This window comes from Crassostrea angulata, chromosome 3, assembly GCF_025612915.1.
Source record: "Crassostrea angulata isolate pt1a10 chromosome 3, ASM2561291v2, whole genome shotgun sequence".
NCBI classification, from domain to species: Eukaryota; Metazoa; Mollusca; class Bivalvia; order Ostreida; family Ostreidae; genus Magallana; species Magallana angulata.
This window is the reverse complement of record NC_069113.1, coordinates 48,865,772-48,893,602: the sequence shown is the minus strand read 5'-3', so window position 1 is coordinate 48,893,602 and position 27,831 is coordinate 48,865,772. Positions and strand designations below refer to the sequence as shown.

General features: G+C 33.0%; 2 protein-coding genes across 3 annotated transcripts; one reads left to right on the top strand and one right to left on the bottom strand.

Annotated features, from left to right (window-relative positions):
• The first annotated feature begins 117 nt into the window (after positions 1–117).
• Positions 118–24,271, top strand: LOC128178997 (uncharacterized). 2 transcript variants are annotated; one of them, XM_052846453.1, is made up of 12 exons: positions 118–297; positions 2,599–2,723; positions 3,920–4,053; positions 5,491–5,631; positions 5,735–5,830; positions 6,305–6,419; positions 13,239–13,360; positions 18,359–18,481; positions 20,104–20,203; positions 20,708–20,791; positions 20,906–21,001; positions 21,149–24,271. In XM_052846453.1, the coding sequence occupies exons 1-12, from the start codon at positions 266–268 to the stop codon at positions 23,095–23,097; spliced, it is 3,117 nt and encodes a 1,038-aa protein (XP_052702413.1). In that variant the 5' UTR covers positions 118–265; the 3' UTR covers positions 23,098–24,271. The 2 variants fall into 2 exon arrangements, with proteins under 2 accessions (XP_052702413.1, XP_052702414.1); XM_052846454.1 differs by lacking the exons at positions 118–297; positions 2,599–2,723; positions 3,920–4,053; positions 5,491–5,631; positions 5,735–5,830 and adding an exon at positions 5,851–6,159.
• A 216-nt stretch (positions 24,272–24,487) lies between these two features.
• LOC128179001 (protein lin-52 homolog) lies at positions 24,488–27,775 on the bottom strand. Its single transcript, XM_052846463.1, has 6 exons — positions 27,661–27,775; positions 27,404–27,472; positions 26,638–26,672; positions 25,505–25,577; positions 25,100–25,183; positions 24,488–24,678 (listed from the first exon to the last, which is right to left on the bottom strand). Exons 1-6 carry the CDS (start codon positions 27,692–27,694, stop codon positions 24,626–24,628), a joined length of 348 nt encoding a protein of 115 aa, XP_052702423.1. The 5' UTR covers positions 27,695–27,775; the 3' UTR covers positions 24,488–24,625.
• Between the last annotated feature and the right edge of the window lie 56 nt (positions 27,776–27,831).

The following is a 27,831-nucleotide window of genomic DNA, read 5'->3' as shown; positions in this document are numbered from 1 at the left end:
TATCCTCACAATACCTTAAGAGCCAATAAAAGCCTGCCGTTTATTTGGTTCACCTCCGTGGGAAGAGGAAACGCGTGATAGACAGGAAGAGGCGGGGCTTGGTTCTAACTAGGAATTCTCGTATTTGGCGTGAACATACGAGAAGTGAATGAGAAATGGCGGGTACATCTAAATGTCAACAATGAGTCTCAATGACTGATTGATCAGTACCGCTGTGAATTAGGAGGAATTTGAATACCTCTATTCGTGAGAAAATGGAATCGTGATGAATTCTAAATTTCAGGCCAAAAACATACGGTGTGCATTTTTTGATATAAGGCTAAGCATTTATTTTGAATGAGAAACTAGCATTTCGAATTTCCTCTTTACCTTCTTTACTCTGATAAACTCAATCATTAGAGAAATGATTGAAACCTTTTGTTTATATAAAGTTTATCAATGCATAGTTCAGTTGCTTTATTTTGCTTCACATGTTGCTTGGATTAAACCATTGAAGCCAATTTATTTTTATAGTAATAATAGTATAAATATGTAATTCACAAAATATTCTAATGGTGTGTAATGGGATGGGAGAAAGAATTACAGACAAGAACTTGTTTGAACCTGGGGTCTGGCTCACTGAATTTCTACTTAAATGGTGTTTGACTTTGGAGATCAACATCCCCAGGCTCTTTTCCCTGGCAGGAGTTAACCGTCAGTTCCAGAGGTTTGCATGGCACCAAATGTAATGGATACCTGATGGGAGAAATAATTGTGGACTAGACTGGGTTTCGAACCATGGATCTCTTGTTAGGTCCTCTAACAACTGAGCTATTTGGCCTTATTATTTGGACTGGTCTGAACATCACAGTTTTAATCTATATGTTGGGCATTGAGACTTTAGATTTGACTATATCTGTACAAACCAGTAGTTTCATTCTTTTATAATATGTCACTATTACAATACATTTACCGTTTTTTTTTTATAATTAATCTCTGCATTTGTATCTCAGAGCTGTGAAAGAGTAAATCTAAGAACAAATGTGCCAACCTCAGAATACCTGAACAGGATTAGACTGCCCCCAAAAATCATCATATGAAAGTTTCTTATGCAAACAGAGAAGTCTACATGTTTGTAACAGGTTGTTGTTATCTATCTTAATGCAATATAAAAAGAAAAACCTGGGATATCATAAGATGACTTCACTATATGGGATATAATAATTTCAAGCTTTTATACATTTCTCTTTTTTAATGCCCCCTTCGAAGAAGGGAGGGCGTATTGCTTTGCTGCAATATGTCGATTGGGTGGTCAGTCCACCAACAGTCCGTAAATTCTTCGCAGAGGATGAAGATATTGAAATGAAATTTGGTATACAGGTTTATCATGATAATATCTAGGTCAAGTTCGATATTGGGTTTGATTGAGCAATTTCGACAGAGGTATATGCCTCTTGGATGCAGAAAAATTCTAATTATTTGCAGTTTCCGCTCATTTTCTTCACAGAGGATGAACATTTTGAATAGAACTTTGGTATGCAGGTTAATCATGATAATATCTTGGTTAAGTTCCATATTGGGTTCGATCGAGCAAGTTTATACAGAGCTATGCCCATTGGATGTAGAAAAATTTGAATTATTTGCCGTTTCCACTCATTTTCTTTGCAGAGGATGAAGATATTGAAATGAAATTTGGTATACAAGTTTATCATGATAATATCTAGGTCAAGTTTTATATTGAGTTTGAACAAGCAAAATTAATAGAGAGTTATGCTCCTTGAACTTAGAAAAATTCCAATTATTTGCAGTTTCCGTTTATTGCTTTGCAGATGTTTCAATTATTTTCAGTTTCCATTCATTTTTTTCACAGATGTTTCAAAAGGAGGGGGCCATAAGTGTTTTTTTGTATTATTTATGTTTCATTTTAAATAGTCCAATATATCTTGCAAATTTCCTATTTTTGTAATGGTGCCAGTTCTCATGTTTTCCTGGCATGTAAAATAAAAAATCATTGAAAAGACCAAAAAAAGGTCAGATATTTCTGACTTCATTTGAAGCAACTTAGTTATTATGATCTGTGTTATGTAACTCCCTGGCTTATGTGACTGTTTTTATATGTCCCTTTCCAGATGGTCACATAAGACAGTCTTGACTGTATCTGCATATAGATCAAATAAGCACAGAGTGATATTATCGAAGTCGAAATATCTCATTTTTATCATGTTTTAAAGAGAATATTTGCTTTTCTGTTAATGTTACTGTGACAGAAGTAAACAACTTGCAGTAATATAATGTACACTCTTATATGATATTTAAACATCAGAGCAGTGTTTGGGCTTTCAATTTTTTGATAGGGGGATGCAGTCATTGACCACCTGTGGCAAAAGACTGTATTTCACTACATTGTATGTTGCATGTAATTTGTAAACTTATCAAATTGAGAATTTTTTTTTTACTATTATTATTTTTAAATTACACAAAATTTTGATTTTTTGTATAGAATTAATTGCAATAAAAAAAACTAAAATGTTTGTGATTTTCTGTGATATATTATGAAGGAGATATATTTGTTTAAGAATCGGAAAGGATAAAGACTAAGTTTTTGTCTTCATTATACAGGCCTCATGACAAACTGGTACACCTGGACCCACCTCAGGTTCATTTCTCTGCTTACGTCACCGGAGGCCTGAAAAAACTCTTCACCAAAATAAACTCCCATGATGCCTCAGTCCTGCCTCTATATGGTTAGTGTGATGCTGGTACTGTACAATTATAAACTGGATTGCATTGAATCATCAGTTGGAATGTGTCGCAAGGTTTGATCATGAGATGTGAGCTATATAGTGTGTACTTGTGTTTGAAAATCCTTATAGCCATTATTAAACAATTTATAATTAAATGATTTCTGTTCGACGTACCAAAGTGAGAAAGAAAAAAAAATGCTATACACATGAAACACAATATACCTGGTACATGTAAAATTGTAGAAGCACTTTGATATGAAGATGAATTCTGAGTACATGGAATAGAACTGTGATTGAAAATGTAATTAAATCAGCTGGTGTGAAATTTCTTGCATTTTTTGTAACAGCAGCTTTCCCTTAAATTGACCTTTTGTGGACAAGATCTACCAAATAAAAGTCTGCATTGGAAATGTGTACCTAAGAGTTTAACATAAAAGTTAAACATGAACTAATTTTCACACCCTTGTATGAATGCACTCAATTTTGAAAGTATTCCTGAACTTTGAATCCACTCATGGTATTAGGGTGTAACTGTTTTATTTTGTTTTCAAAACATCTGGTATAGGGTCAAGGTGATTTCCTGATTAAGATGATACTACTTCCGCCATTGTTAGTATTTCGATACATCTTTCTAGTTTGATATGTTTTTCAGTTTTTTTTTGTAGAGTACAGTGATGATTCACTCATGAAGTCATCTTCCTTTCAAATCATGAGATATTTATGTAATACTATTTTGAGCAAATATAGCAATTGTGAGGACGGTAATATCCGCGAAATGTCAATGAGTGTGAGAAAATGTAAATATTGTATTCACCAAGCGCTTTGTTCTTATTGTGTATTAGGTTATTTTTTGGGTCGGATGTTAATAATTCATTTAGACTTATGGAAAACAAAGTCAGCATAGATATTGAATGAAGATACATGTTGAAAATGTTGAATGAAATAATTGATGAAATATTTGTTAAAAAAAGCGACACATGATGCGCTTTCAGAGATTTTGACCTTTGTTTCTTTTACCAATGACAGCCTGAATAATCTTAATCCTTGAAGTATTAATTTCATGTTCTAATATCTTTAAGGTCTTCTGACAAGAATTATTAAGAATGTACCATACCTACTGTAGGTCTTAATTCAGACAATTGAGGAATCTTAGGGTAAACTCGTTATCTTTTAACTTTTTCTTTTTTTTATCATAGAATATGGACGCTTTACTGACATCAATGGGCACTTTGTACCAGAGAAGAACAGCTTGCTGGCCTCTCGTTACCGGGTGCTGGGTAAAGTGTCGGCTCGGACCCATGGGCAGTCCTCCGTACAGATCTTTGCTAAGGTTTAAAACTAGAACATCATTATTGATTACTGATGAGTAACAATGAAATAATGAATTATCAAATTTCATTTACCACCAGGTGATGGTTGGTGTATATATAATTCATCATATCTATTCATTTTGTTCTGATGGTAATGATTAATTTTCATTTCTAGACTAATTATTTATAAAAATGTTAACATTGATCACAAGTTTGGATCTAACTGAAGCTGAACAATAATAAAATGCACTAAATAAACCTGTTGATACATTAATTTTATTAGAGGCTCTCAGACTGTTACAAAATGTCCTCAGGTTAAGGAGGCAGCCATACAAAAAAGCCATGTGATAATCTATATATAATAAAGGACATCAATTTAAACTGTGAAATTCATGATGCTAATTTTTTCATTGAACAAATATTTTATTAAAAAGGGCAGAGATTAGCTTTCCATCTTTAAACAAATGTACATGTTTTTTTGATGTCCAGATGCAGCAGGTGGGTAGTTGGGCAAGTGCTTGGAGGGGTGGGGGGGGGGGGGTGATTCCTACCCAATAGCCATATAATAATTTTTTGTTATTTTTTATGTCAAGTTTCAGTGGTATTTTCTGCAAACACTGGAATTTATATCTACACCTTCATTTCATAGATTTTCAAAATTAGATTAAGATAACAAGGATAAGGGTAAACTCAGAGACATGTATAATGATGCCTCTGCCATTGTTTATTTCATGTTCAGATGACAGAAAGGTTAAGAGTACAACAAACAAATCAAAGACAAATATAAACTCAATGACATTAAAAGTTTTCGTTTTAAAAATAATGAAAAAAAGTAAGAATTTAGAGGTTTTAGCTTAGAATAAACAAAATATACGATTATGAATTCGATTATTATTAAACTTTCTCTATTGTGTACTTACAAAGTCGGAAAGATACTGTATACAGGGTTATTTTTGCCCCATATTTTTTTCGCCCTCTTCCCTTGCAAACAGTTTAGCCCCATCTTGAATTCGCCCAGACATAGGTGTGTCTAAAGAGAAATAATTGAAGACATTGGAATTCGCCCAGTTATGATTTCGCCCTTTGATAATGAGGGCGAAAGGGGCAAAAATAAAATGGGAGTGAATATTTCCCTGTATAGAGTAGTCACTGATGTTCATGTTGTTACCTTCACGAAAGACATGACACAATGAAGAGTTCCACAAATTTTAGCACACTCATATAAATGAAACGTACAGATTTTATAACATTGATAAAAGGGATAAACACATAATACACAAATTATAAGCCGTGTAAAGGAACATGTATTATCTATACCAATCACAAGTTTATTTTTACCATTTTAAAAACTGTTGAATTGTCTGCCATTATTTAGCTTTTGCATGGTTGTTACACCCCATGGAGTTCTTTTTAATTAGGTGAATGTTGAAAAAATAAATCAAAATTTCTTTTCTTAGGATGAGTTTAACTCGGACTCTCTGGTAGTAATTAAGGTTCTCCACAAGACCTGGGGCCACCTGGCCTATCAGGAGATCCACTTCCTGTGGTCCCTCAATGTGGCGGACCCCCACAAGGCCTCTCGAGTGGTCCAGTTACTGGTATGTGGGTCAGCTGGTTCAGTCATTACCATTATTAACTTGATTATGTGACTTTATCAGAAGAGTTTTCTACATGGTATGATTTTTCCTTCTGCCTTTGTAGAATATCTTTGAGCTGGATGATCACTTCTGCCTGGTGTTTGAGCCACTGGTACCTGCTCCTTTGACCCGGGTGTTTCAGGGCTTTAACAGGGACCAGGTGAAGTACACATTACGCTTTGTCAGTGTGTAAGTCTGTGTCAGTAAAGTACACAGCTTTGTCAGTGTGTTAGTCTGTGTCAGTAAAGTAAAATACACAGCTTTGTCAGTGTGTAAGTCTGTGTCAGTAAAGTACACAGCTTTGTCAGTGAATTAATGTTCCATTTAAAGTTAACAGCCTGGCTAGTCTGTATCAATCATCAACAGGCACCGGGTAAAGCTTAGACAGTTTCTGTGTTTGAATTGTTCTGTTAAAGGTTAACTGGTAGACGATGTTTAATCTGAAGAATAGGACAATTTAGAAGTTGGCTAACAATAATTGATATTATGGTATTTTTTTTCTCATTCATCACAATCATAGAAACATATATATTGGGTTTATGTAAGGATGCATTACTTTCTGTTGTGAAATTATTTGAATACTTCTCAATTCTATCTTATATGTTATTTTGTCACTGTTAACCTTCTTATGCAGTTAATTCCCAATATAAAGAAAGTGACTCTGAGAGTTTTAACTACGCTTGGATTTCTCCAGCAACAAAACATCATCCATGCTGACCTTAAACCAGAGAACATTCTATTAAAATCAGGTATCTACATATAAACTACATGCTGTGTTTGTACAGCTTGCAGTACAATATAATTACTGTTTCTAAAGTATATATCCATTGTTTTTTTTTTCACAAAAGAAAATAACAATGTATTTCTTCTGTATTACCAAGTATGTGAAACTTGTCAACTGAACAACTAAAAAGCCATTTAATGTTTAGATAATCCTCACCTCAATATAAAGTTTGTTAAGTTTGTTACTCTTTGCCTATACTCCAAACCCTAATGTAAAGTTACATCTCAATAACCCTGAGTGTAAATTTACATCTCCTGACCTGTTGCGCTTATTGCTTGTTCTCAGAGAGATATCTTCACGATGACTTGGCTCTTGCGAATCTTGCAAAAATTTCTTGCTTGCGAATAAAAGTTGGTTTTCCGTAAGGGGTTGCAGGCATTGCCAAAATAAGATGAAAAAGCATTATAAGAAAGATGTTGAACCTATTTTTGTGTCACTACAGCATAAAAAGATTTTTTAAAAATGATCTATTTTTCAATTTTGGGCCCAGAGGTTTAAAAAAAGGTTTACATAAAATAGTCAATGCACACATATGATGTGCAGCAGTTGGTTAAAGCAAATACTTGGTGTGGTGCCTTAAAATTAAGCAAAAAATAGCATTCTGCAGAAAAGGTACAGTTGTAATATAGTACATACATGTACTAGGACTGCTTATATTGGGCAAATGCTCTAAAATACTATAACTAGAACTGAACAAAAATTAGAAATAAAGGAGAAAATACTTAGTGGATAAAAATGAACCTATATGACCCTGACCTACTCTATTTCACTGTGATTCTGTCACATCTTTGTTCTGTAAATATTTTCCTGAGTCCCAGATTTTAATACTGCAGTGCTTTGGCATTATGTTCTCTTGGTACATCATTTTGTACTTAATTAGTGGTACAGGTCATATCAAAGTCTCCCAAAGTTTTGATGTGATATCAGTTCATGCGACTTTTCAGCAAGTCTATTTCCTTTTCATCCTTTGACTTTACTCAATATTTTGTGATATTCCTTAATTTTTTTGCCACAATTCTTTTTTTATTGTAAAATCTTTACATTTTCTGTATATACTAATAAATTTCCATTAGAAAAGTTTTTGTAAAATTAAGGGGGAAAAGGGGGAGAGGGTTGAACTCTCTCTTTCTTTTTCTCACTATCTCTGGGACTAGGAATCATTGGATGTGAATTAAAAAAGTTATATAAGCAACCCACAATTTAACAAATAACATGGACAGATGAAAACTGTAAATTTATCATTCTATGTTATGGTTGAGTGACGGGCCAAGGTGGCACAAATTCCTAATTATTTTATTAACCATAAATCATCAAAAAATTGAAATTATATCTTCTTCACATCAATTATATGGTTAAAATATTTCCATACTGTAGATTTTGTGATAACTCAAATTTACTTTGAAGAATATGGTAAATACTTCAGTCTATAAATATGTTTACCACATACCATTGCATAGTACATAACATTATCCATCCGAATGCTGTTTTAGGTTGTAATTAAGTTCATCTTTCATAATTAATATTGTACATATGTGAGCTTAATTCAATATCAATGCTGTGTTAAGTTGCAATTAACTTCATCTTTCCTAATTATCGAACATTGTGTGTATGTGAGCATAATTATATATGTTTATTAATAAATTTCATTATTGAAAATTGCAAACTCCGTTTGTTCCTCATGATAATATGAAAAAATCAAATTAATGAGACAGGGTACTAGCTGCACTTTCATATTTTTTTTTCCTACCCTATAACATATAAAGAAAATTTTAATGAACTATGGAATTAGATTATTTATTGAACAATGCATGTGAAGGTTACCCTGTCATGGTGTCAATTAATTAATTTTAAAATTGATCGGACCAATAATTGACCATGCACCCACTGGCCAGTCTCTTCAGAATTTTTTATGTGTAACATGGGGGTTAGACAAGGTGGAAATTTATCACCATTTCTTTTTTCTTTGTATATTAACAATTTAGAAAAGTACCTTGTACAAAATGGTATTAAAGGAGTTACTAGCCTCAGCGAGAAACTGGGAACTGAGATGTATACCATGATAAAACTTTTTATCCTTTTTTACGCTGATGACGCGGTTAAATTTTCTGAGAACCCAGACGATTTACAAAAATCACTGAACTTTTTTTCTGAATATTGTGATCTGTGGAAACTTCATGTAAACATTGAAAAGACTAAAATATTAGTATTTCCAAAGGTCGTGTTACAAAAAGAATTTTTTTATACAGAGATGTACCTCTTGAAATTGTGAATGAATTTAAATATCTTGGTGTTTTTATGTCTCGTAGAAGATCTTTTAAAAGTACGAAAAAATATTTAACTGAGCAAGCTTCAAAAGCTTTGTATGGAGTATTTAGAAAAATAAGATATTTTGATTTACCAATCGACTGTCAATTTGATCTGTTTAATAGTGTTATTAGCCCAATCTTATTTTATGGTTGTGAAGTGTGGGGCTACGAAAACACAGATATTTTAGAGAAAGTTCATTTAAAATTTTTGAAATTTGTACTGCATATTAAGTCCAAATTTATGGTTTATGGGGAAACTGGACGATACCCTTTGATTATTTTTATCAAGGTACGGATAATAACTCACTGGGCTAAACTTTTAGAGGCGCATGATTGTAAACTTACGCATATAATGTATCGCTATTTTTATAAATGTTTTTCTAAGGGTTTGTTTATGCACCCATGGTTGAAATATGTTAGAGATATTCTTAACTAATGTGGTCTTTCCTTTGTCTGGATTAATCAAAGTTTTCCTAGTATCAAATGGCTAAAATCTATTGTTAAAGAGACACTCATAAGTCAGTTTTTACAAGATTGGTACGGGAGTGTAGAAACTTCACCCAAATGTTTGAATTACAGAATCTTTAAGGAAAGCTTTGGACAGGAAATTTATCTTACGAAATTTCCAAATGATTTAAGATTCATATTTACAAAATTTAGAACCTGCAATCATAAATTACCTATTGAAACTGGAAGATGGAATAACATAGAAGATGTCATAGAATTTGTTCATTATGTAATGAAAACACTTTGGGTGACGAATACCACCATGTTATGGAATGCCAGGTATTTTCTTTATTCCACAACAAATTAATTGAAGAAAAATATTCAACAAATGTTAATACTTTTAAGTTTGGGAACCTTATGAATACCAATGACATTGATTCATTAAAAAAATTGTCCATATTTGTTAAAAAAAATATTAGCTCGTTTCATTTAACTCTGTACTCTTCCTAACTTGACCCTGCATTTGTACATTTGTAGATATTTTTGTTTTTTGTACCTCATGTACCATTGATATGGTTTGAGAGAAATAAACATTCATTCATTCATCCTGGAAATCTTTAAAGAATAAAAAAAAGATAACTTCTTATTATATGTATTACCTACATCATAAATAGAGTGATGTTGTGATGGACATGGAGTTGTTGTCACAAAGAATCACCCCAGCGAATGTGTTCGGAATGTTTTCTTTATCGTTGCTAAGTATGTAATAAATCCAGAGGTGCTCGAATAAAAGTTCACGAGACTTCCCCGAGATTTGTTTAAGTTCCTGTGAAATTTTGTGAGGAAATATAAGTGTTCGGATAATATTCTCAAAAATACGTATGTACTGGTCGTTTTTCATATCATATCTTACTTTAATTTAAGTTAAAACATGAAAATCTTTTAAGATGTATGTCTTATTTCACCATCTATCGGTTATTTATATTAATTGATAAAATTCAGAACAGAGTTATTGTTCGTGTTCAACCACGTGTAGAATGGATGAACATGTAAACATTGGGTTGCTTAATAAAATCATAGCCATGTTTGATGCTTATGGTGTGCAATACCATGTTTGTAGAAAAATAATGGATGTCTGTTTTGCATAAAAACTAGTATATTGAGCCATTTTCAAGGAATATTCCGCATAAAATAGTACAGTCTGTTTCACTATTGATGCTATTACTAGGTCAGGTGTGGATCGAAAATTAATCCTACATGGGGTCTCTTCTAAAGCTTGATAATTGTTGCAACAGCAGACAAAAACAATTTTTTTTGTATTGTCACATTTATTCTAGAACACATTTTATCCAACAATTAATGAAGATAAAGTTTAAAATCAATAAACCTCTAGATTTTTTATTTGATAACAAATACCTAGATTCTATGAAATAGACTATAAACACGAGGCATGATTTTATTGCGAAACTGAAAGGGTAAAATAAAACCATGTGGTCTAAAAAAAATTTAAAATGACAATAACATTCGCAGGGGTAGGAATGAAATAAACACAACAATCAAGCTAACCTCCTTAAAGTTAGGATTCAGTGACTCTAGCTGCATAATACAATCTGTTTCCTCTTTAATTTGAGAAGTGAAGATTTTTTAAGTGGCTCCCAATATATAAATATGTGTATTTGTTAATAACACTTGAGTAGTTTATAAAGCCAATTAGTTACTTAAATAAATGGCCATTGATTGTTAGGTCCATGGTGCTTAGATTATATTCTATTTATTATTAAGTGTAGTAAGAAGATAGTTAAGATCTTGGATTTTCAACTGAAATATGATATGAAGTGTTCAATTTGGAGAGGCTAATGACCTTCACTGCTTTATTTCTGATTGTTAATAATGGTGAAATTGTCACCATAGCGATTGAATGGGATGATAGCTTGATTAAAGTTGCAAGCATTGAAGTGTTCCTGATGTCGTAATCCTTCTCCTCACTGCAGCCCTTGTGGATTTAATCAAGTCCCCGATCTATTATCCAATTTTACATCATTAGCCAATATTTATTGTTGGCTAGATGTTCGACTTAAGAAGCTTTCATCCATTTAGAATTAATATGGCCGGAAAAAAGCACGCGAGTGTTCAAAGAGTTCTCCATAAAAACATCTTTTTTTGACAGGTTTGAAGTTTTGGCCCAAGTTTCTCCTCCGTTGGAACATCTAAAAAGACACAGTTGGGTGCCATTTATCTCAAAACCGCGCGGTTAATTCAGCTTAATTTACTTCTCTGGAAGGCAAAATCTCCATAAAAAGCCATTTTTATCAGGCCTACTCATTGTGTGTAATCCGAAACTTTTAACATTAGTTATAAAAAGTGGAGAGAATAACTGCTCATAATGAAAAGACACCTAATAAATGCAATACACAGTAACAGAGGGGAGGGGGCCATTCAGGCATTTTATGAGGCACAAAAAGATTATTTTGTCAATAAAAGTCTACAATGAGATTTTGATATGATCTCTTTTGTGCTGATCAATAAAGAACCAGACCAACCCATAACTGTTTCAGGAGATTTATTGGGCATTTAGAAAAATCTGAAAATGGGGAGAGATGTTGGCTATATCTGATTACAGGTGCTGGGTACGATTTATTCCATCATCGTCATTTTCTGATGAGGAGGAAATCGTGTAATTTTCTGTCGGCTTTACTTTCCCCGATAATGGAAATCTAATTGTCAATTGTCATCATTTGATAGCATTTCCTAAACATTTATGTCCTGAGTTGGAATTTTTATTCTTTCTCGAGTTTCTTGACTCATTAGCTATTGAGGTGAAAAATGAGATGTGAGCTTGCAAGTCATAAAATGAAAACAAAATGGCCCGATATTACGAGTTTTAATTTCCTAGTGCAATAGCTTTGTAATTAAGATTCAGTTAACTAGTGTCAGCTTCGCATGGGTACCATGCTGGTAAACTGTTTCCTGACTGGTATTTTTTTGTTCATTAATTTTCTTTTTTTGGCATTCCAAAAAGATTTCACTAGTTAATCATTTCATATTTTCAGTTTAGCAAGGAATGAAGATTTCTATTACAATTTCTGGTTAATTTTAAAAAAAAAATTTATTAATGAAAAGTAAAATTTGAAATAAGTAAAAGTTATAATATGAATTGGAGGTGTTCAGAAAATTTTTATATTAATGTTTTATTGTTATTCTAGAAAAGACTCATAAACTTTCCCTATTTTCAGTTTTGCCAGAAATAAAGATTGCTGTTTTTAACTTTTGGTTGATGTTTTACATGTAGGAGTTTTTAATTTAAAATTTATTATTTAAAAGAGGTAGAATTTGAAATATCAAGGAAAAGTTATTGAGTTAATCGGAGATATTCGGAATTAGATTTCTTTCTAGAGGGAATTCATAAAAAAAATTTCCATTAAAATATTATGTAAAGTTCTTTTGTTTCTTTAATTGTCATTTTGTCTTGAACATTTGGCTTGTAGCTAAACATTGAAACTGCAAATTGTGAACCTCATATTCACATATGAACTTTAAAAGTAATCTATATAATCTTTCAAATGTGTGTAATTGGTTCAAGCCTTCAAGTCAAATTATCAGATCAAGGTTATACTAGAATATTATCAAAATAAGACTAATAGGAATACATGTACTTTCATATGTTCTAGACCCATTGGGAGTATATTTAAATATTTTCAAAAAATATTAATTGAAATAGAGGGAATATTTTCCTAACCAGTCAATATTAAAAAAATATTGACCTGTCAATATTTTTCGGACGACCTTATATTACAATTATTGACAACTCGTCTATATAGAATTATATAGTGAGAATATGCTACTGAATATAACAATTTTATATGTTCTAGACCCATTGGAAGTATATTTACATATTTTCAACAAATATTTCCAATGCTTTAAAACATTGATGTGATTTGATTTGAAATATTTTCAATGCTTCAAAACTTTGAATGATTTGCACACATAAGTATACAGGCTTCGTTGCATATCAAACTTTTATATCTTTGCAGAATCGGATGTTGGGTCAGTGACTGTAATAGATTTTGGAAATGCCATTCATAACAGGTTTAAAGAGGTAGCGCTATACTTCAAGGACTTTGAACTTCAAACATTACTCTACAGAGCCCCAGAGGTAAGGATTTAGTTGTAGCATTATTATCGATGTAAAAATGAATTGAAGTATAACTAAAATCAAAAAGATATACAAAAAAAGAAGAAGAAAATCTGGTATAAATATATGTCAAATGCCTACAGTTGCAGTAGAAAAAACTTATTTTGGTATGTTTCATTTTTAGTAAGTTTTTTCAGTGAAACAATATCAAATAGTGCAAATTAAATGAGTTTGTCTATTAAAATAGAGTTTTAAAAAAATCTTAATTGTAAAAAGTGTATTTTTTTGGTCTTTCACAGAAATAAGGAAATGAATGAAATATTTGAATTAAAAAATCTGTACAAAGCTCAATTGCTATGGTGGGTCTAATCTACACTATCGGAAAGTTTAAATCTTTTAATTGAATACAAACATGCTCTTGAAACATCCATTATTCTTGATTAATAAAGGTGGGGAATTTGACACCAGCTGATTAATGAAGTCGTCGGAACAAAGATCAAGATAATGAAAATCATTTCTTCTTGTCAGTCGGAGCTAGTTCCATCAATCCTGTACAATTTTCACTGTTTCCATGTTTATTCATGAGCAATGACCAAGTTTGCTATTGAATTATCATTCCATCAAATTCCTTTAAAAACATGTCCATACTGTTTGTCCTGATAATCAGATTATGATTGGCCATTTCTGACGACACAGAAACAGATTTCATAGAAAATTTAAATGTACCTCTATGATTGAGAGGGAAAATGAATTCTTAAGGGCAACCACAGATTTCTTCTCATTGCTCATATCCCACAAGGGAGACACTGGCTTTAAAAGGATTCAGCCAAATTGAAATAATTTCCTGGAACATGTTTTACAAGAAACAGATTTCTATGACTTAATCTGACGGCTATTCATCATTATGGGTGACAACATATCCTGGACGTGGGGCCCAAAGAATTTTTATCAGCAGAAGCCATTTTCATTTCTAGGTCTCTGGAGACAGGGATTTGGTCATTAAAGCATTAATGGGATTGTTTTATCTGTTTAAAATGATTGATAATGAACAGTTTATAGAGGAGAAAAAAATTACAGATTCGACTCTGGGAACAAACTAACGGTTTCTGTCTTTAAAATGGAAGTTGACATGCAATAGGGCCGAATCTTTGGAAACTAACTGGAGGCGATGGGGATTTCTAGATTGCTTTGATAAAGTAATTTGAATGAGATGACATGTGCCCCTGATAATTTGACAGCCAAGAATACACAATTGAATTACCAGTTTGAGCTATTGACAATTCTTCATTAATATGATGCATGATCTCATCCTTACTCCACTGTTACAAGAGTGAGGAATCTGAAATGAATTACTCATTGTCTGCAGCAACTTTTTAAAAAACTTTTTAAATGAAAAAACAATCCTAATTTTCGTTAAGTCTCCACAAAAATCAAGCTTGGATCATGTTGTGCAGTTTTTTACCATCCAATAATTGACCTCTTTTTCAAGATTTTCTGTATTTTAGCAAAAAACTAAAATAATGGATCTATGCATTATATATCTATGAACAACTTTGAGATTATTATGCCCCCCTCCGAAGAAGGGAGGGCATATTGCTTTGTTGCCTGTCTGTCGGTCCACCTACAGTTTCCCTTCATTTTCTTTGCAGAGGATGAACATATTGAAATGACATTTGGTATACAGGCTTATCATGATAATATCAAGGTCAAGTTCAATAGGTACAATAGAGCAATTTTCGACAGAGTTATGGCCCTTGGACGTTGAAAAATTCCAGTTATTTGCAGTCTCTGCTCATTTTCTTCGTAGAGGATGAACATATTGAAATGAAATTTGGTATAGGTACATGTTTATCATGATAATATCTAGGTCAAGTTTGATATTGGGTACGATCGAGCAATCTTTGACAGAGTCATGGCCCTTGGACGTAGAAAAATTCCAAATATTTGCAGTTCACATTCATTTTCTTTGTGGATGTTTCCAAGGAAGGGGGGCATAAGTTATTCAGAAACATCTCTTGTTTTCTATTTTATTCTTCAATTTTCACTTTTATTAAAGAATGATTCAGTTCTTTCAAAGCATTTTAGGCTTCAAATAATTTAAGGTGGAATAACACACCTGGAAAAAGTCATTCAAATTAACTGTAAATTATTTGGTTATGAAAGATATAATGATAATTAAACTATTCATATGTCAAATAAGCGAAAAATTTGCAAATTGGTGATAAAAAATGAATATCTAAAAAAATCAATTCAGTAACAACAAAAAGTCCCTGCGAATTCGGTATGTACGGATCACAAGCATGACACTTTATCCACTCGGTTAGGAAGTAAGTTATATGTTGCTGACGATAAAATCCTTTTAATATAAGAAAATGTCGCTTCGATCAGAGGTCAGCCATTTTATGACGATGTGTTATTCCACCTTAAGCAGAGTTGTGCATTTTTTAATACTGACACTTGAGTATATGCACACAGTTCACACCAAAAAGCAAGAAACTAAGTACATTGTAGTCATATTTTATTGTAATGTATTTTGATCACAGTGAAGTCAGAATGTTTGCAGACCCGCAAACACTTGTTCTTGGTTGTTTCTGACTGTATCAAATTTTCATTGATTGTCACAGGTTCTCCATTCATCAATCTAATTTTATCAAACATTTAACACCGCAGACAGATTTTTTGAAAGAATGTGTTCCCTTTTGGGGGAGAAATTCTAGCCCTCTGACTGAGTCTGAACTCTCTAGAAATTAACTGTAAATTTCAGATAATTAGTAATGCCAACCAAAAAAACAATGCCACACTCGCACAGAGTTTCCTCCCCTAATCACCGTGACGATGACACCATTAGGTCATCCATCACTCTTAAACTCAGCAACAGGAAGTTAGCTGCAATTTTCTCCATTAATCTGTCCAGCGCGGGTTTCTCTTTTATTGACGCACAATGGATTGTTACGTTACATTTGACTACAAAATTAAGATATGATTGATTAAACGCAAAATTGGAGCTGTAGAGCAGATTTTTCTGTCATTAGGAACATTTTCAAAATGATTTCATTATTTTGATCTCGTGAAATTTAACCCATTTGTTGGGAATTACAGAAGTCGGCCAGTAATTGATGCCCACTGGATTCCCCTGATGTAATTCAAAAGATCAATTTTTGTAATTATTGTGTCTCAAGCTTGCAAATTATTTGATATTGTGCATGAAGGTTGTTTAATCAACACTTCATTACTCTGAGGGGTTCCTAAGTTCATCATGATATTGACTAGCTAATAATTACTGATGAGGAAAAGAAATCTCATGAATTTGAAATTCACTGTAAATAGATCAAACTACTTTGATGTGACATTGCCGAATTCAAGGTCTGAAATTGATCATTAACGTGTAGAAACACTGTGCAAAGGTATTTGATGTTTTTGTGAATCCATATTTTGTTGGATTATAAAAATTAAATTGTGGTGTATTTATCTCTGATTGCACTTAGAACTTCATTCTTTCCAAATTTTTCAACAATCTCCATGTCATTTGTCTGAAGGAGTGTTTCATGCTTAATTGTTCCAGTTTTAACCCTCATTTGTGTCTGTTTAATCATAATATGCACTGGTCATTTCACAAATGATTAAGGTTAAATTTTCTGTCTTTGAAAAGCGAAATGAAACAAGTAGTCCTCAGATAATATTTGTTAAAGACAATTGAATGCTGCAGAGCAGTTATTTTCCATATTAGCACAAATGTTTCAATTTGAACCAATTATATTAAATATATTAAGAATTAAGAAATCTGAAATTGTTATCAACCTTTCATTTAAATCTGATTAGCATAAGGGCACTGTTTATTTTATTTACCCTATTTGAGTTTTTACAAAAACAATACGACATGTATAGTTTGAGCCTTTGAGTGCCTTTTGGTCCAATAGCAATAATCACTCTAAACACTGAAAAGTTCTCTAATACATAAAAATAAACTTTAAAAATGTTCCTAAACAAATTACTTTGGATGATATCATACAAGTAGGTGTATTACAAACCATCTATATAAAAGTGCTTAAACATATGTCAGTTTGAAAGAAGGGCAAAGTGTATATTCATTTATGTCAGAGCAAACAAATTGATTGAACTTGGGGCAACGAATGAATTGAACTAGCAACATTATCATGATTTTTTTGTTGTTGCCAATTAATTGACTTAATTTTAAATAGGAATGCATATATATCAGGTGATTTATGATAAATCATAAATTTCAGCTGTTTAGAAAGTCATTATTAAACGATGTAGTACGGTAATCCTATCCTTTATCCTAAGGTAACGAGTAGATTTGGTTTATTAACAAGTATAGACCTATAGATCATTGATTACATTTGTCTACTTTATATTAGGTTTAACTTTGGCTTCCTTTAAGTTTTTGCTGTTGGAGCTATAGTATTAGGGTCCCACTCTGTAGAATCTAGTTCCGTACACTTTAGTATCACAAGTCCACAAAATATTTCTTATCCCCTTAGCCTGATTGGCTATAAAATTCATTCTCCTTTAGAGTGGTTTTATTTAAACACTGTGCAGTATCTTTGAACCAATATTCTAGAACAAAGGCCAAGACCAAAAACACATGTAAAATCCTTGCTCAGAAAACATTCCCTCCATTGACCATATCTGGCTTCGACTTCACAAACACAGTGCTCGGAGGTAAAGGTTTGTAGTGACCTTGAACTAGGATTCAGGGTTAAAGCTGTTGCAAATCTCTGTAGAAAATCTTTATCCTAAACACATTTTTTCATCCCCTTAGCACAATCTTGTACCTATTAAACGCCTTTGTATTAAAGTACAAGTGAAGGTCAAGGTTAAAAATATCCTTCTTGAGTGCCTATTTTCACCACTTTGTCTGTTAGGTTTGAATGACCATGAGTAAAGTGTGAACAATTACATTTGATGTTAAACTTGGTCCTTTTTAAAAGGGTCCTTTACAAGACATGGAACCCTTGGGCATGGTCTCTCAATGATACATAAGTTCTGTCCTATTTTTAGGTTTTATTTGGACTTCCCTTTGGGACGGAGATTGACCTGTGGTCCCTGGGATGTATCCTGGCAGAGCTGTACTCAGGGATGCCTCTCTTTCCTGGAACCTCAAAAATCCCTGTCATCAAAGAGGTAACATTGCTAGCCATATCTCTCAGGGAAAAACTGTGTACAAGGCCTGCATCATATTGAATAAATGAATTGTTGAACATTGCTGAGTGATTAAGGAACTTAATAAGTGCCAGTAAGATGTTTATCAAGGGGAAAAAAATATTGTAAGTACAAAATCTTTTACAGATCACATTCATAGTGCAAAAAGCTTTGCTCTTAATAGTTGTTTATGTTGTAAGAGGTTTCAAGTTCATTGAAAACAGACCCTTCATTGTTTCAAGTATTTAAAATTCATCATCTCTATTTAAGGATAGGATGTAGGCTAACAATAAATACTAACATCAAAAGATATGGAACAGAATAGTCCAAGTATAATAAGCAAGTAACTAACTATGATGCAGGTGTATTGAAATTGTATAATGCCAGCAGCTAAACCAACAAAACCTAACCTATCTGAAAGTTGAAATAACAATTTTTAATATAAGGTGGAATGCACAGTGGTAGACCACAAACTATTCATAAAACCTTTAGCAAAATTTTTCACTGAAAAAAGGTCTCTATCATCAATTTAAAATTCTACTACAGTTATTGCCGAGATCAAAGAGATGCCGCGGACATTATTCTCCAATATACCACGAACGTCATCAGTAAATTATCAGATCAGAAATACCTATTTGTCTCGCACTGATCATGAAAGTACAAATTCAAACCGTAATTTTTTTTAAAACCATGTCAATTTCACGTGTTAGTTCCAGTCAAAAGGATGTGTATTGCCTCAAATGTTTATTTTTAAGAGATCAATGCGGCTGTTCCTAGGACCTCCCTAACACATTTTCACTGCATGTTTTTTCATAAAATATATCACGTGTAGTAGTAATAATCGTATTAAATTGCCCTTAAAATATTAGGAACATGATTCAAAGATATTTTATAAATAAGTGAAGAGTATTAAAAATCCAAAGAAAACGTCTGTCGTCTGCATGTGATTCCTTTGATCGATACACATGTAAACATTACTAACAAAACCGTTGGGGTTACACGGAACAGCCGTCAAAATGACCTAGATCGTCTCTCTATAGAAGAAACGATCTGTAGAAATACTGGGCTGTTAGTAGAATAGAAATAAAGTTCTTGTTATCGTGAATGTTGCAGGATAACCTCCTCGGTCTCGAAATGTTGTTTGAAATATAAAAGCCTTGGCTAACGCCTCGGCTTTTATATTTCAAAACAACATTTCTCGACCTCGGAGGTTATTCTGCAACATTCACGAAAACTCGTACTTTATTTCTTAAATATACTGAACATTGTAATTGGTTGCAGTACAAACAAAAATACTGTAGATTCCTTATTTAGTGCAAGGAATTAATATTCGTGTAAAATCGTGAGAAGCCACCCTCTGGGATTTTAAAATCTCACTTTTATTTTTCAGACAGCCTTTAACTACATAATATTATAACAAAAAATTGGTGCTCGCTATTTTATATACTCAGTGCGATTTGATTCAAAAACAGTATAGTGAAATTAAGTACTTGTGTACAGTAAGGCATTATGCTTTAATTTGATGAAGTATCAAAGCGAAAAGAGGGCTATATTGTCACAAATTGAGGCTTCTATGTATGAATATTAGCTTCATGTATTTGTAGATGACCAGATTACTAGGGCCATTCCCCAGAAGCGTGTTCCAGAAAGGCAAATTCTATGATGACCTCAAGGGATACACTGATGCATGTGAACAGAAAAATGGTAGAGACAGGACTTTTTTACAATGAACTGAAACAAATATCTAAATATATTTTTCCACAGTTTAAAAGCATGAATAAGGTTGCCACAAATATTGAACATGACTCAAACCTGAAATATGAAGAGTTTTATCCTCTAATACTCTGTACTGTAAACAAACTTTTATTCATGTGCGATAAATATTCGCAAGGTTCACAACAGTCACACCATCGTAATTCTCACCCGAAAACAGTTCTTAAATATCTCCAATATTTTATTTTCAGATGATCTGCATCTTGATTGAGAAAATAACATGTTGCAAACCAGTTTATTTCTGGTAAATCGCGAAATAAAGTTGTCGCAAATAAAAGTTGGTTTACAGTATGATATATCAAACACATGACATAATGAAAGATATTGGTAACAGTACAGTCTGCTAGGACCTCCGTTGTTTTGTTGAAGCATATCTGTATTGAGCATGTTTTAGTCAATTTGTATGATGTCAACATCTGTTTGTTTGAATTACAGCCTCAGAGGTACTCTTTAAAAAGCTGGGCTGTCGGGATTATTTATTCCGTGACTTCCTGTCCGGTTTGCTGAGATATGACCCAGGTAATCTTGCAAACACTGTACTTTATTTAAAGAAGATGAAATTATGCAACATATTTTGTGTTGCTTAGTTAAAGTTATGAAAGATTTGTCTTATTATTTCTCTTGACATTTCAGCTGATAGGTTGACCCCATTGCAAGCTGCACAGCATCCTTTCTTGGCTTCAGAGCTTCCTGTAGCATTTCTAATGCCATCAGAGCAAAATCAGATAGGTATGGAGAAAATTTAAAGGTTTTTATCTTTCTCCTTTTGGAGGTTAACACAAGCATACATAAGTTTTTATGCCTTTTTTTTGCATAAATAATTTTAAACTCTCAAAACTTCAGTTTATCATTTTTTGCTGCCTTTATTTTTTGTAGTGACAAAACCCTCTTCAAGTAAGGAACCTCCAGTAAATTCAACACCTCTGGAGATAGACCAGCTTAAGCCAGATCTCCTGCAAAAAGTAAAATTAATCAAGCCTCTTCAGAAGGATACTGTTAAAATAGAGGAGAACCTTGGTGATTTCCAGAGACCAATAAAACGTGTAAAAGAGTCGCCAGGGATGTCTAGAAGATATCATTCCATGTCAGATGTTAAAGATCACAAATCAAATTCTGATTCTAAAATACAAAGACAAGTCAAAATCTCCCCATTCCATGTATCGAATGACAGGAAAATCAGTTCACTTTTTTCCCCAAAACAAACTGGGACGGGTTTGGAGCAGTTTGACAATTTGATGACAAGTACAGAGAATCCGAGACAGAGAAACAGCAAGTCACTGGTTAAAGTAAGAGAAGATGGAAATGCAAGTGGTCAGAGGGATAATAACAGGGATAGGATTAGTAATGATGAGAGACACCTGCAGTCACTGATGCGTGAAATCCATGAGGTTCAGGAAATGGTGGAGGATAGCATGGACCAAGGATCGGTGGACAGTGCAGACAGTTTTGAAATGAAGAGAAGGAGGTTTTCTGATTCCCAGTTTTCTACTGTAACGCAGGATAGGAATAACCCAAGATCTTGGGGACTTAACAGTGAAACTGGAAGAACAAGCTCAAAGAAAGAGGATACGGATTTTAGTCCGCAAAGTCCAAGAAATTTCAGATTTTCTAGTGATGTTACATCATCTTCAAAATTGAACAAAAATTCATGGCCATTTCTGCATGAGGCTCAACCAAATCGGGTAGGTTCTAGGCACATCAAATCTTGTGATGAAAGGATTAAAAGTGGAGATGACAACCACAAAGAACCCCAGTCATATTCTGTCTTTGGATCCAAAGTCAGACCTTTCATTCAAGCGTCTCAGAGTGCTTCGGGTTCCAACAGAAAAGAGTCTACACCTATATCCTACACTTGCTCAAACTCTATTTCACCTCATAATATCAAGTTTACCTCAGAGCACTCAGAGCAACCATTTAGGAGGAATCTACCAGAACATGTAATGTGTCTAAAAACACAAGAAAAGTCTCAAAATGCTCAATCCTTCTTGCAATCCAAACAAGGAAAGAAAAACAGACTTATAATTTCTAGTCCAAAAAATGAAACGGGGCATCTTCAGAGTCAGAAAGAAAAGGAAGTCCAGTGTGACAAGTTTTCAGATAACATGTTACAAGGAGACAGTAACCTGGATGAAGGACTGAGGCTGTTTAAGAGAAAAATTAGAAGTAATGATGAGGAAGATAGTTCTCCAATACCAGGAAGTGGCTTGAAGAAAAGAGGCTGGAGTGATTTTTATAAGGTCAAACAGCCTGTAGAAGTTTGTCGTCCACGAGTTCAGGACAGGAGAGATCAATCAACATCTAGCAGTCTTCATTCCATCATGAACACAGAGGAAAATGAGAGAATGGGATCTCTGGCATCATCTGAAGGAAGGCTTCAGCAAAACTCTAAAAAAGCTGTTCCCAGGAAAAGACTCATGTTTACAAATGCACTCAATATGAAAAAGAGAAGGAAAAAGGAGGTTGCCACATCAGGTGCTAAAAGGAAGCAGAGCAAAAGTGCTGATCAGATAGAAGAGTTAGATAGATCAAAAGATCCATTCAGGTTCCCCAACAAAAGGACACTATCCAATGAACACAGCAGACTACTCAATGCTGGTGATGATGGTGCTTCACATTCGTCCAATGACAGTTCTTGGGACAGTCATCACCAGGGGCTGGAGGAAGACAGCAGAGCGGGGACCAGAGAGGGTCAGAACAGCCTACAAAACAACCTTCGAAAGTCACAGGCCGACAAGTTCAACAAGAGACAAAGGTTTTCATTGGATTTCTCTCCTGTGGAGCAGAGGGATAGTCAAAAGAGATATGATTGGACTTTTGATCAGTGATCAAGAATTGTTGCAGCTCAGGTTCTGCCTGTCATTGTACATGTACTGTAAATCAAGATTGAATGAATATCAAGGTTATTTATTTTAATTGTTCAAAATTGTTATTGTATGCATTTGACATACTTGTATTTTATCATAAAATCTATTAATATAAATGTACAAGTGTGTAAAATGGAAACAGACTCTCGAGTTATTGACATTATGATACCGAAATATTTATGCGTGCTCTTCAACATTTGACAATTGATTAGAAATAGATTCATTTGTGCATTGATCTTAGCATATCTAATCCTGCACCCAGATAAGGGGTGGTATTTTATCTCCATGTTCACTTCAGTAAATATTAAGTGAGATTGTGCAATAGTTCAGATTTTTAAAAATTACATCAATACATTTGATGTTTTGGCTTTATTTTATCAACTGCAATTTCCTTTTGAAGGAAAAATAGGGCTGGGAAAATCATTTTCCATATACCGGTACGACCCGTTTTGTGTTCTTTGTATTGTTAAATGAGGTTTTGAATTATGGAGATGCGTGTATTAATTTTATTTCATTCCCTGTAATCAAATTAACTCTTTAAATACTGGCGTATGGTACCAATTAATCTTAGCTATCTGGTAAGCCACAAGGGCAAAGCTTCCAGTACAGTGCTACATACATGTTGTCTGTGGTCAGTCGAGATTTGGTGGATGGTGACTTCTCGTATTGCATGCACTATCTTGCTGCTCGCATTTCCTCATAAAAAGTCATATTTGCAATTTTTGCTTGCAAAAAATTGATAAAATATATTTATTTTTTTGTTACATATTTGTGAAGGTAACTTTACTCAAATTATTGTGTGCTATATCAAATGTAGTGTCAGTGAATAATTGGTTCAACAGTTTAACAATAATTTTTGTAAATATTTATTTTAATTTTTGCATGATCAAGGTTAGAATGTGAATGGTATGAAAATATATGCTGTGATAAAGGATCATTGTTAGGCTGTCTGAAATATTCTACCCAAATGTTTATAAAACAAAGGGAATACAAAAATTCAAATTAATTGAAATACACCTGTACATGCGAAGTGAAAATTTCAGTACCATCAATATAATTTGGCGAATTGTACAGCTACCAGTCCATTTTGGTTAAATTGTCTCGGTGTGTAACCCAAATAAATGTTCTAAATGGCTCCAAATGTTGTTTCTTTTCTATAGAATGATAAAGTACATTTGAAACAAAATTGATGTTAACAAAACCATGATTCTATTTTTTTTCTTTCCAAAATATGAAATCCTCTGAATCTATTTGTGATTTTAGGAAAAAGTTCCGAGTTTATTGTTTTTAGCAATGTGAGATAACCTAGCATACAACAAATGGGAGACAACTAAACTTTAGAGTAAAACAATAAAACTTACAACCATGTCGTTTATTATAACATGATGATATTGCACATACAAATTCTATAATGCATGTACAATGCATTGATGATTTATGTACAAATTAAAATAAAATTCTGTAGGAAAAAGTCATTTGTAAAAGAACTTTAAAACTTCTTCTGTAAAATGTTAAGAAATTTTCCTCGTGTCATCTCTCTTGCTGAAAATAGTAAAAAAAAAGAAAGGAAATAAGGTAAAAATGTAAGCAAAACAAACAAGAAATAAGCAGTTAAAATCAGAACTGGGACACTGATAACTTGGAAAAGAAAAAAAAAATTAATTATAAAGGCAGATGTTCATAAAGTGATTCTTTCACAATTATCTGCGTTTGCAGTTTCAGGGTTACTTCTGTGGAAAATTCATAATAAAATTTAAGTATAGGTATGATGCAATATCAAAAACTTTCAAAATATGTGAAGTAAAAATTTCTTAACTGTAAATTTTACTTCCATAGTAAAACTGTGTGTGGGAATGGTAGATGTACCTTATTAAACAATGGTGTGAAGACAGTTGTAATAATGAGGTGGTTTTGATATCTAATCCAAAGGTTTTACATTTAGATAATGTAGTGCAATGCATACCTTCATCTAGCCCTAACTGGTATGCCAGATTTTGTAAGCCTTTTATTTTTTCCATCAACTGTGAAGTTGTCAGACTGCCGAATTCTGTGTAGACAAACAATACAGTATTAAACAATGATTTCTTGGAAAAATTTGAATACAACTTAAAATTTACAAAAAGAGGTAGCAATTTAAAATTGCAAAAAAATAACTATTTTTGCATGTACCGTACGGTAATAAAGATTTTATTACACTTTTGTTTATCTGTTACCAGTACCTGGTGAATACAGTCTTAAACATACATGTACTGAACACTTGAGATTGAATTACATCGCAAGTAAAAGTGTTATACTTTAGTTTTTGTTTTCCATTTGTGAACAGAATTTTGATCCCTGATCCACAAATTATGAATTTGATTGAAATCACCTTGTAGTAATCCTATATCTTCATTCTCTAATTCAGCCATCCATTTAGGGGAAGTTCCAGGTCGGGGGACAGGCTTATAATAAAAAAACACAAGCAACTTGAAAATCTTGTGCATGATAATAGGTTTTTTTTTATAAAACTCTGAACAACCATGCATTATGTTTATAAATTAAACAACTCTCATTTTAAAAAATACATGTTTCAAGCATAAGGATGAGTCCACCAAATTTATCACACATTGTATTGTTATACTTTCATGTTAAATACTGAAATCTGATTGGTTAAGACGCAGTTCATAATATTTTCTATTGCCCTCAGCGTTAGCAACGCACTTAGCAATGGGTAACATTAAAAAAAAATTGTTACATGCGCGAAAATTATGCGCGTACGGTTCGCTGTAGAATTCACGTTATTCCTATATAAAAGCAGTAAAATTTTCTTAAAAATATTAAAAAAGACATTCAGTATAACAAAGTAAATAGTGCCTGTTTGGGAGGATAACAGTTGAAATTGACACCCCTCGAAAACCATTGTCAACCGACGCGAAATGGTTTTCTCGGGGTGTCAATTTCAACTGTTACCCTCCCAAACAGGCACTATTTATATAATGTTGTCTTTTAAGATTTAAACTAAATTAACATGATTTTTGTTCCAGCGAAGTTAGGTTTCTCCTGTGGTCTCTATAAGGCCATGGGTCACAATTTGAGTACACATATTTACAAATGAAAAAGCTTTCATTTAGATTTAAATATGACATTTCTATTGCAGGAGTCTTAGAAGTTTTTTAAGGACAAACACATAATTTAATTCAGTCTTTGAAAAATTATCTCCCCTTTCAAGAGAGCATAGTCATTTATATGAAAACCCTTTTCTCTCTCTTTTATTTAAATTGGCCCAGTTAATGCAGATTGGAAGATACAAAATTACAAATAGTAAACATATGCCTTGGACATGGGTGCTTTTCGTTTAAATTGGTGTATTAAAAAAATTCATCCATAAATTATAAATTCAACTCTACAGGGAGTGCCTATGTCCATGGAAAGCATTGAACTAAATCAACAGACCCTGGAATAATCCTAATAAGAAAACAATCCTTTGCTTAAAAGGGAAATTTTTTACTTAAATATACTTACGCTTTTAAGTGAAGCAAACTCAGAAACACCAGGTACTGAAAATAAGAAGCAATTATTAAATGATTCAATAAAATGAAAATTCAACCATGTGATCAATAGATTAGTTGACCATTGTTAGTGCCTAAATATCAGCTAGAAATCAATTGTTTCATTTCATTCAAATTTAGGGGCACAACATTTATTAATTTAATAATAGAACCATTTTCACAAGACCTTGGACTTCCGATAGGACCTAACTATCAATTTCTTGCGTTTAAATGATGCTGGTTTCAAGTGAAATATATACACAGATTGCCTATAGTCTTAGCTCAAAAGCCAGACACATCTTGTTAATGTCACAGAGCCTTGGCTGAGTGGCCAGCAATGAAATAGACAGGCCTACGTCACATTGCTGTTTGACACAACTACCCAAAGTCCAAGCTATAGTTAAAATGGTTCTAATTACATTACTTTTGTGTAAATATCATGCAAATGATACATACTGCTGAATATTTATAGTCTTGCTATTGGAATTTCATGTCTTCGAGAGTAAAGACCAGCTTAAAAGACTGGGTACCATTTCCATCATTACAGATTGCCCAGCTTATAGGGGTACATCTACACTTTGATTGTATGGTCTGCTTCATCCACTTATACCCTACACTCTTTTCTCATTCTCTTTTAATAAGGCATGAGTAGTAGACATTTCATTCACCCCTTCTTTACGAAAATTGTTACTTTCATGGTATGCAAATATGATGTACAAACAAAAACATAATGCACGCACTCTGCTCTGGCCATAGGTCTGGTGAAGATCGGTCTAACTTTTCAAAACTTAACAGGTCATCATCTCCATCTGTAATAAACAAAAACGCAGTATTTTTGTAGAAAATCAAAAAGGAGTAAATTTTAAACATTTAAACATGTTTTCCCATAAAGGAATACTTACTTTCCCTGGATCGTATTATTCAATTTAAAAATAAGAAAACAATTCCAAACTTTGTTTTAAACGTTTGAAACAAAATATAAACACAAGCAAATTACCCGCACTTGAAGTTGAATTCGACATTGTTGACATCTCTTGTATTGCTATATTTATTTTCGTATTTTCTCTCTTTATTTCTACTCATAGTTATTTGATTGAAGGTTTTTGGTGACTTAAAAAAATATCAGTGAAAAATAATAAAAAGTCAATTTATGAATATAACTTTTTTT

What these genes read in the sequence shown, in the direction of transcription:
- LOC128178997 (XM_052846453.1), top strand. Translation starts at nt 266, where the DNA reads ATGAATTCTAAATTTCAGGCCAAAAACATACG. An exon ending in TTTCAGGCCAAAAACATACG is followed by an intron (nt 298 to 2,598) that starts GTGTGCATTTTT and finishes TTCATTATACAG; the next exon opens with GCCTCATGACAAACTGGTAC. An exon ending in AGGGCTTTAACAGGGACCAG is followed by an intron (nt 5,831 to 6,304) that starts GTGAAGTACACA and finishes CTTCTTATGCAG; the next exon opens with TTAATTCCCAATATAAAGAA.
- LOC128179001 (XM_052846463.1), bottom strand. Translation starts at nt 27,694, where the DNA reads ATGTCAACAATGTCGAATTCAACTTCAAGTGCGG. An exon ending in GAATTCAACTTCAAGTGCGG is followed by an intron (nt 27,473 to 27,660) that starts GTAATTTGCTTG and finishes TGTTTATTACAG; the next exon opens with ATGGAGATGATGACCTGTTA. An exon ending in AGTTTGCTTCACTTAAAAGC is followed by an intron (nt 25,578 to 26,637) that starts GTAAGTATATTT and finishes TTTTATTATAAG; the next exon opens with CCTGTCCCCCGACCTGGAAC.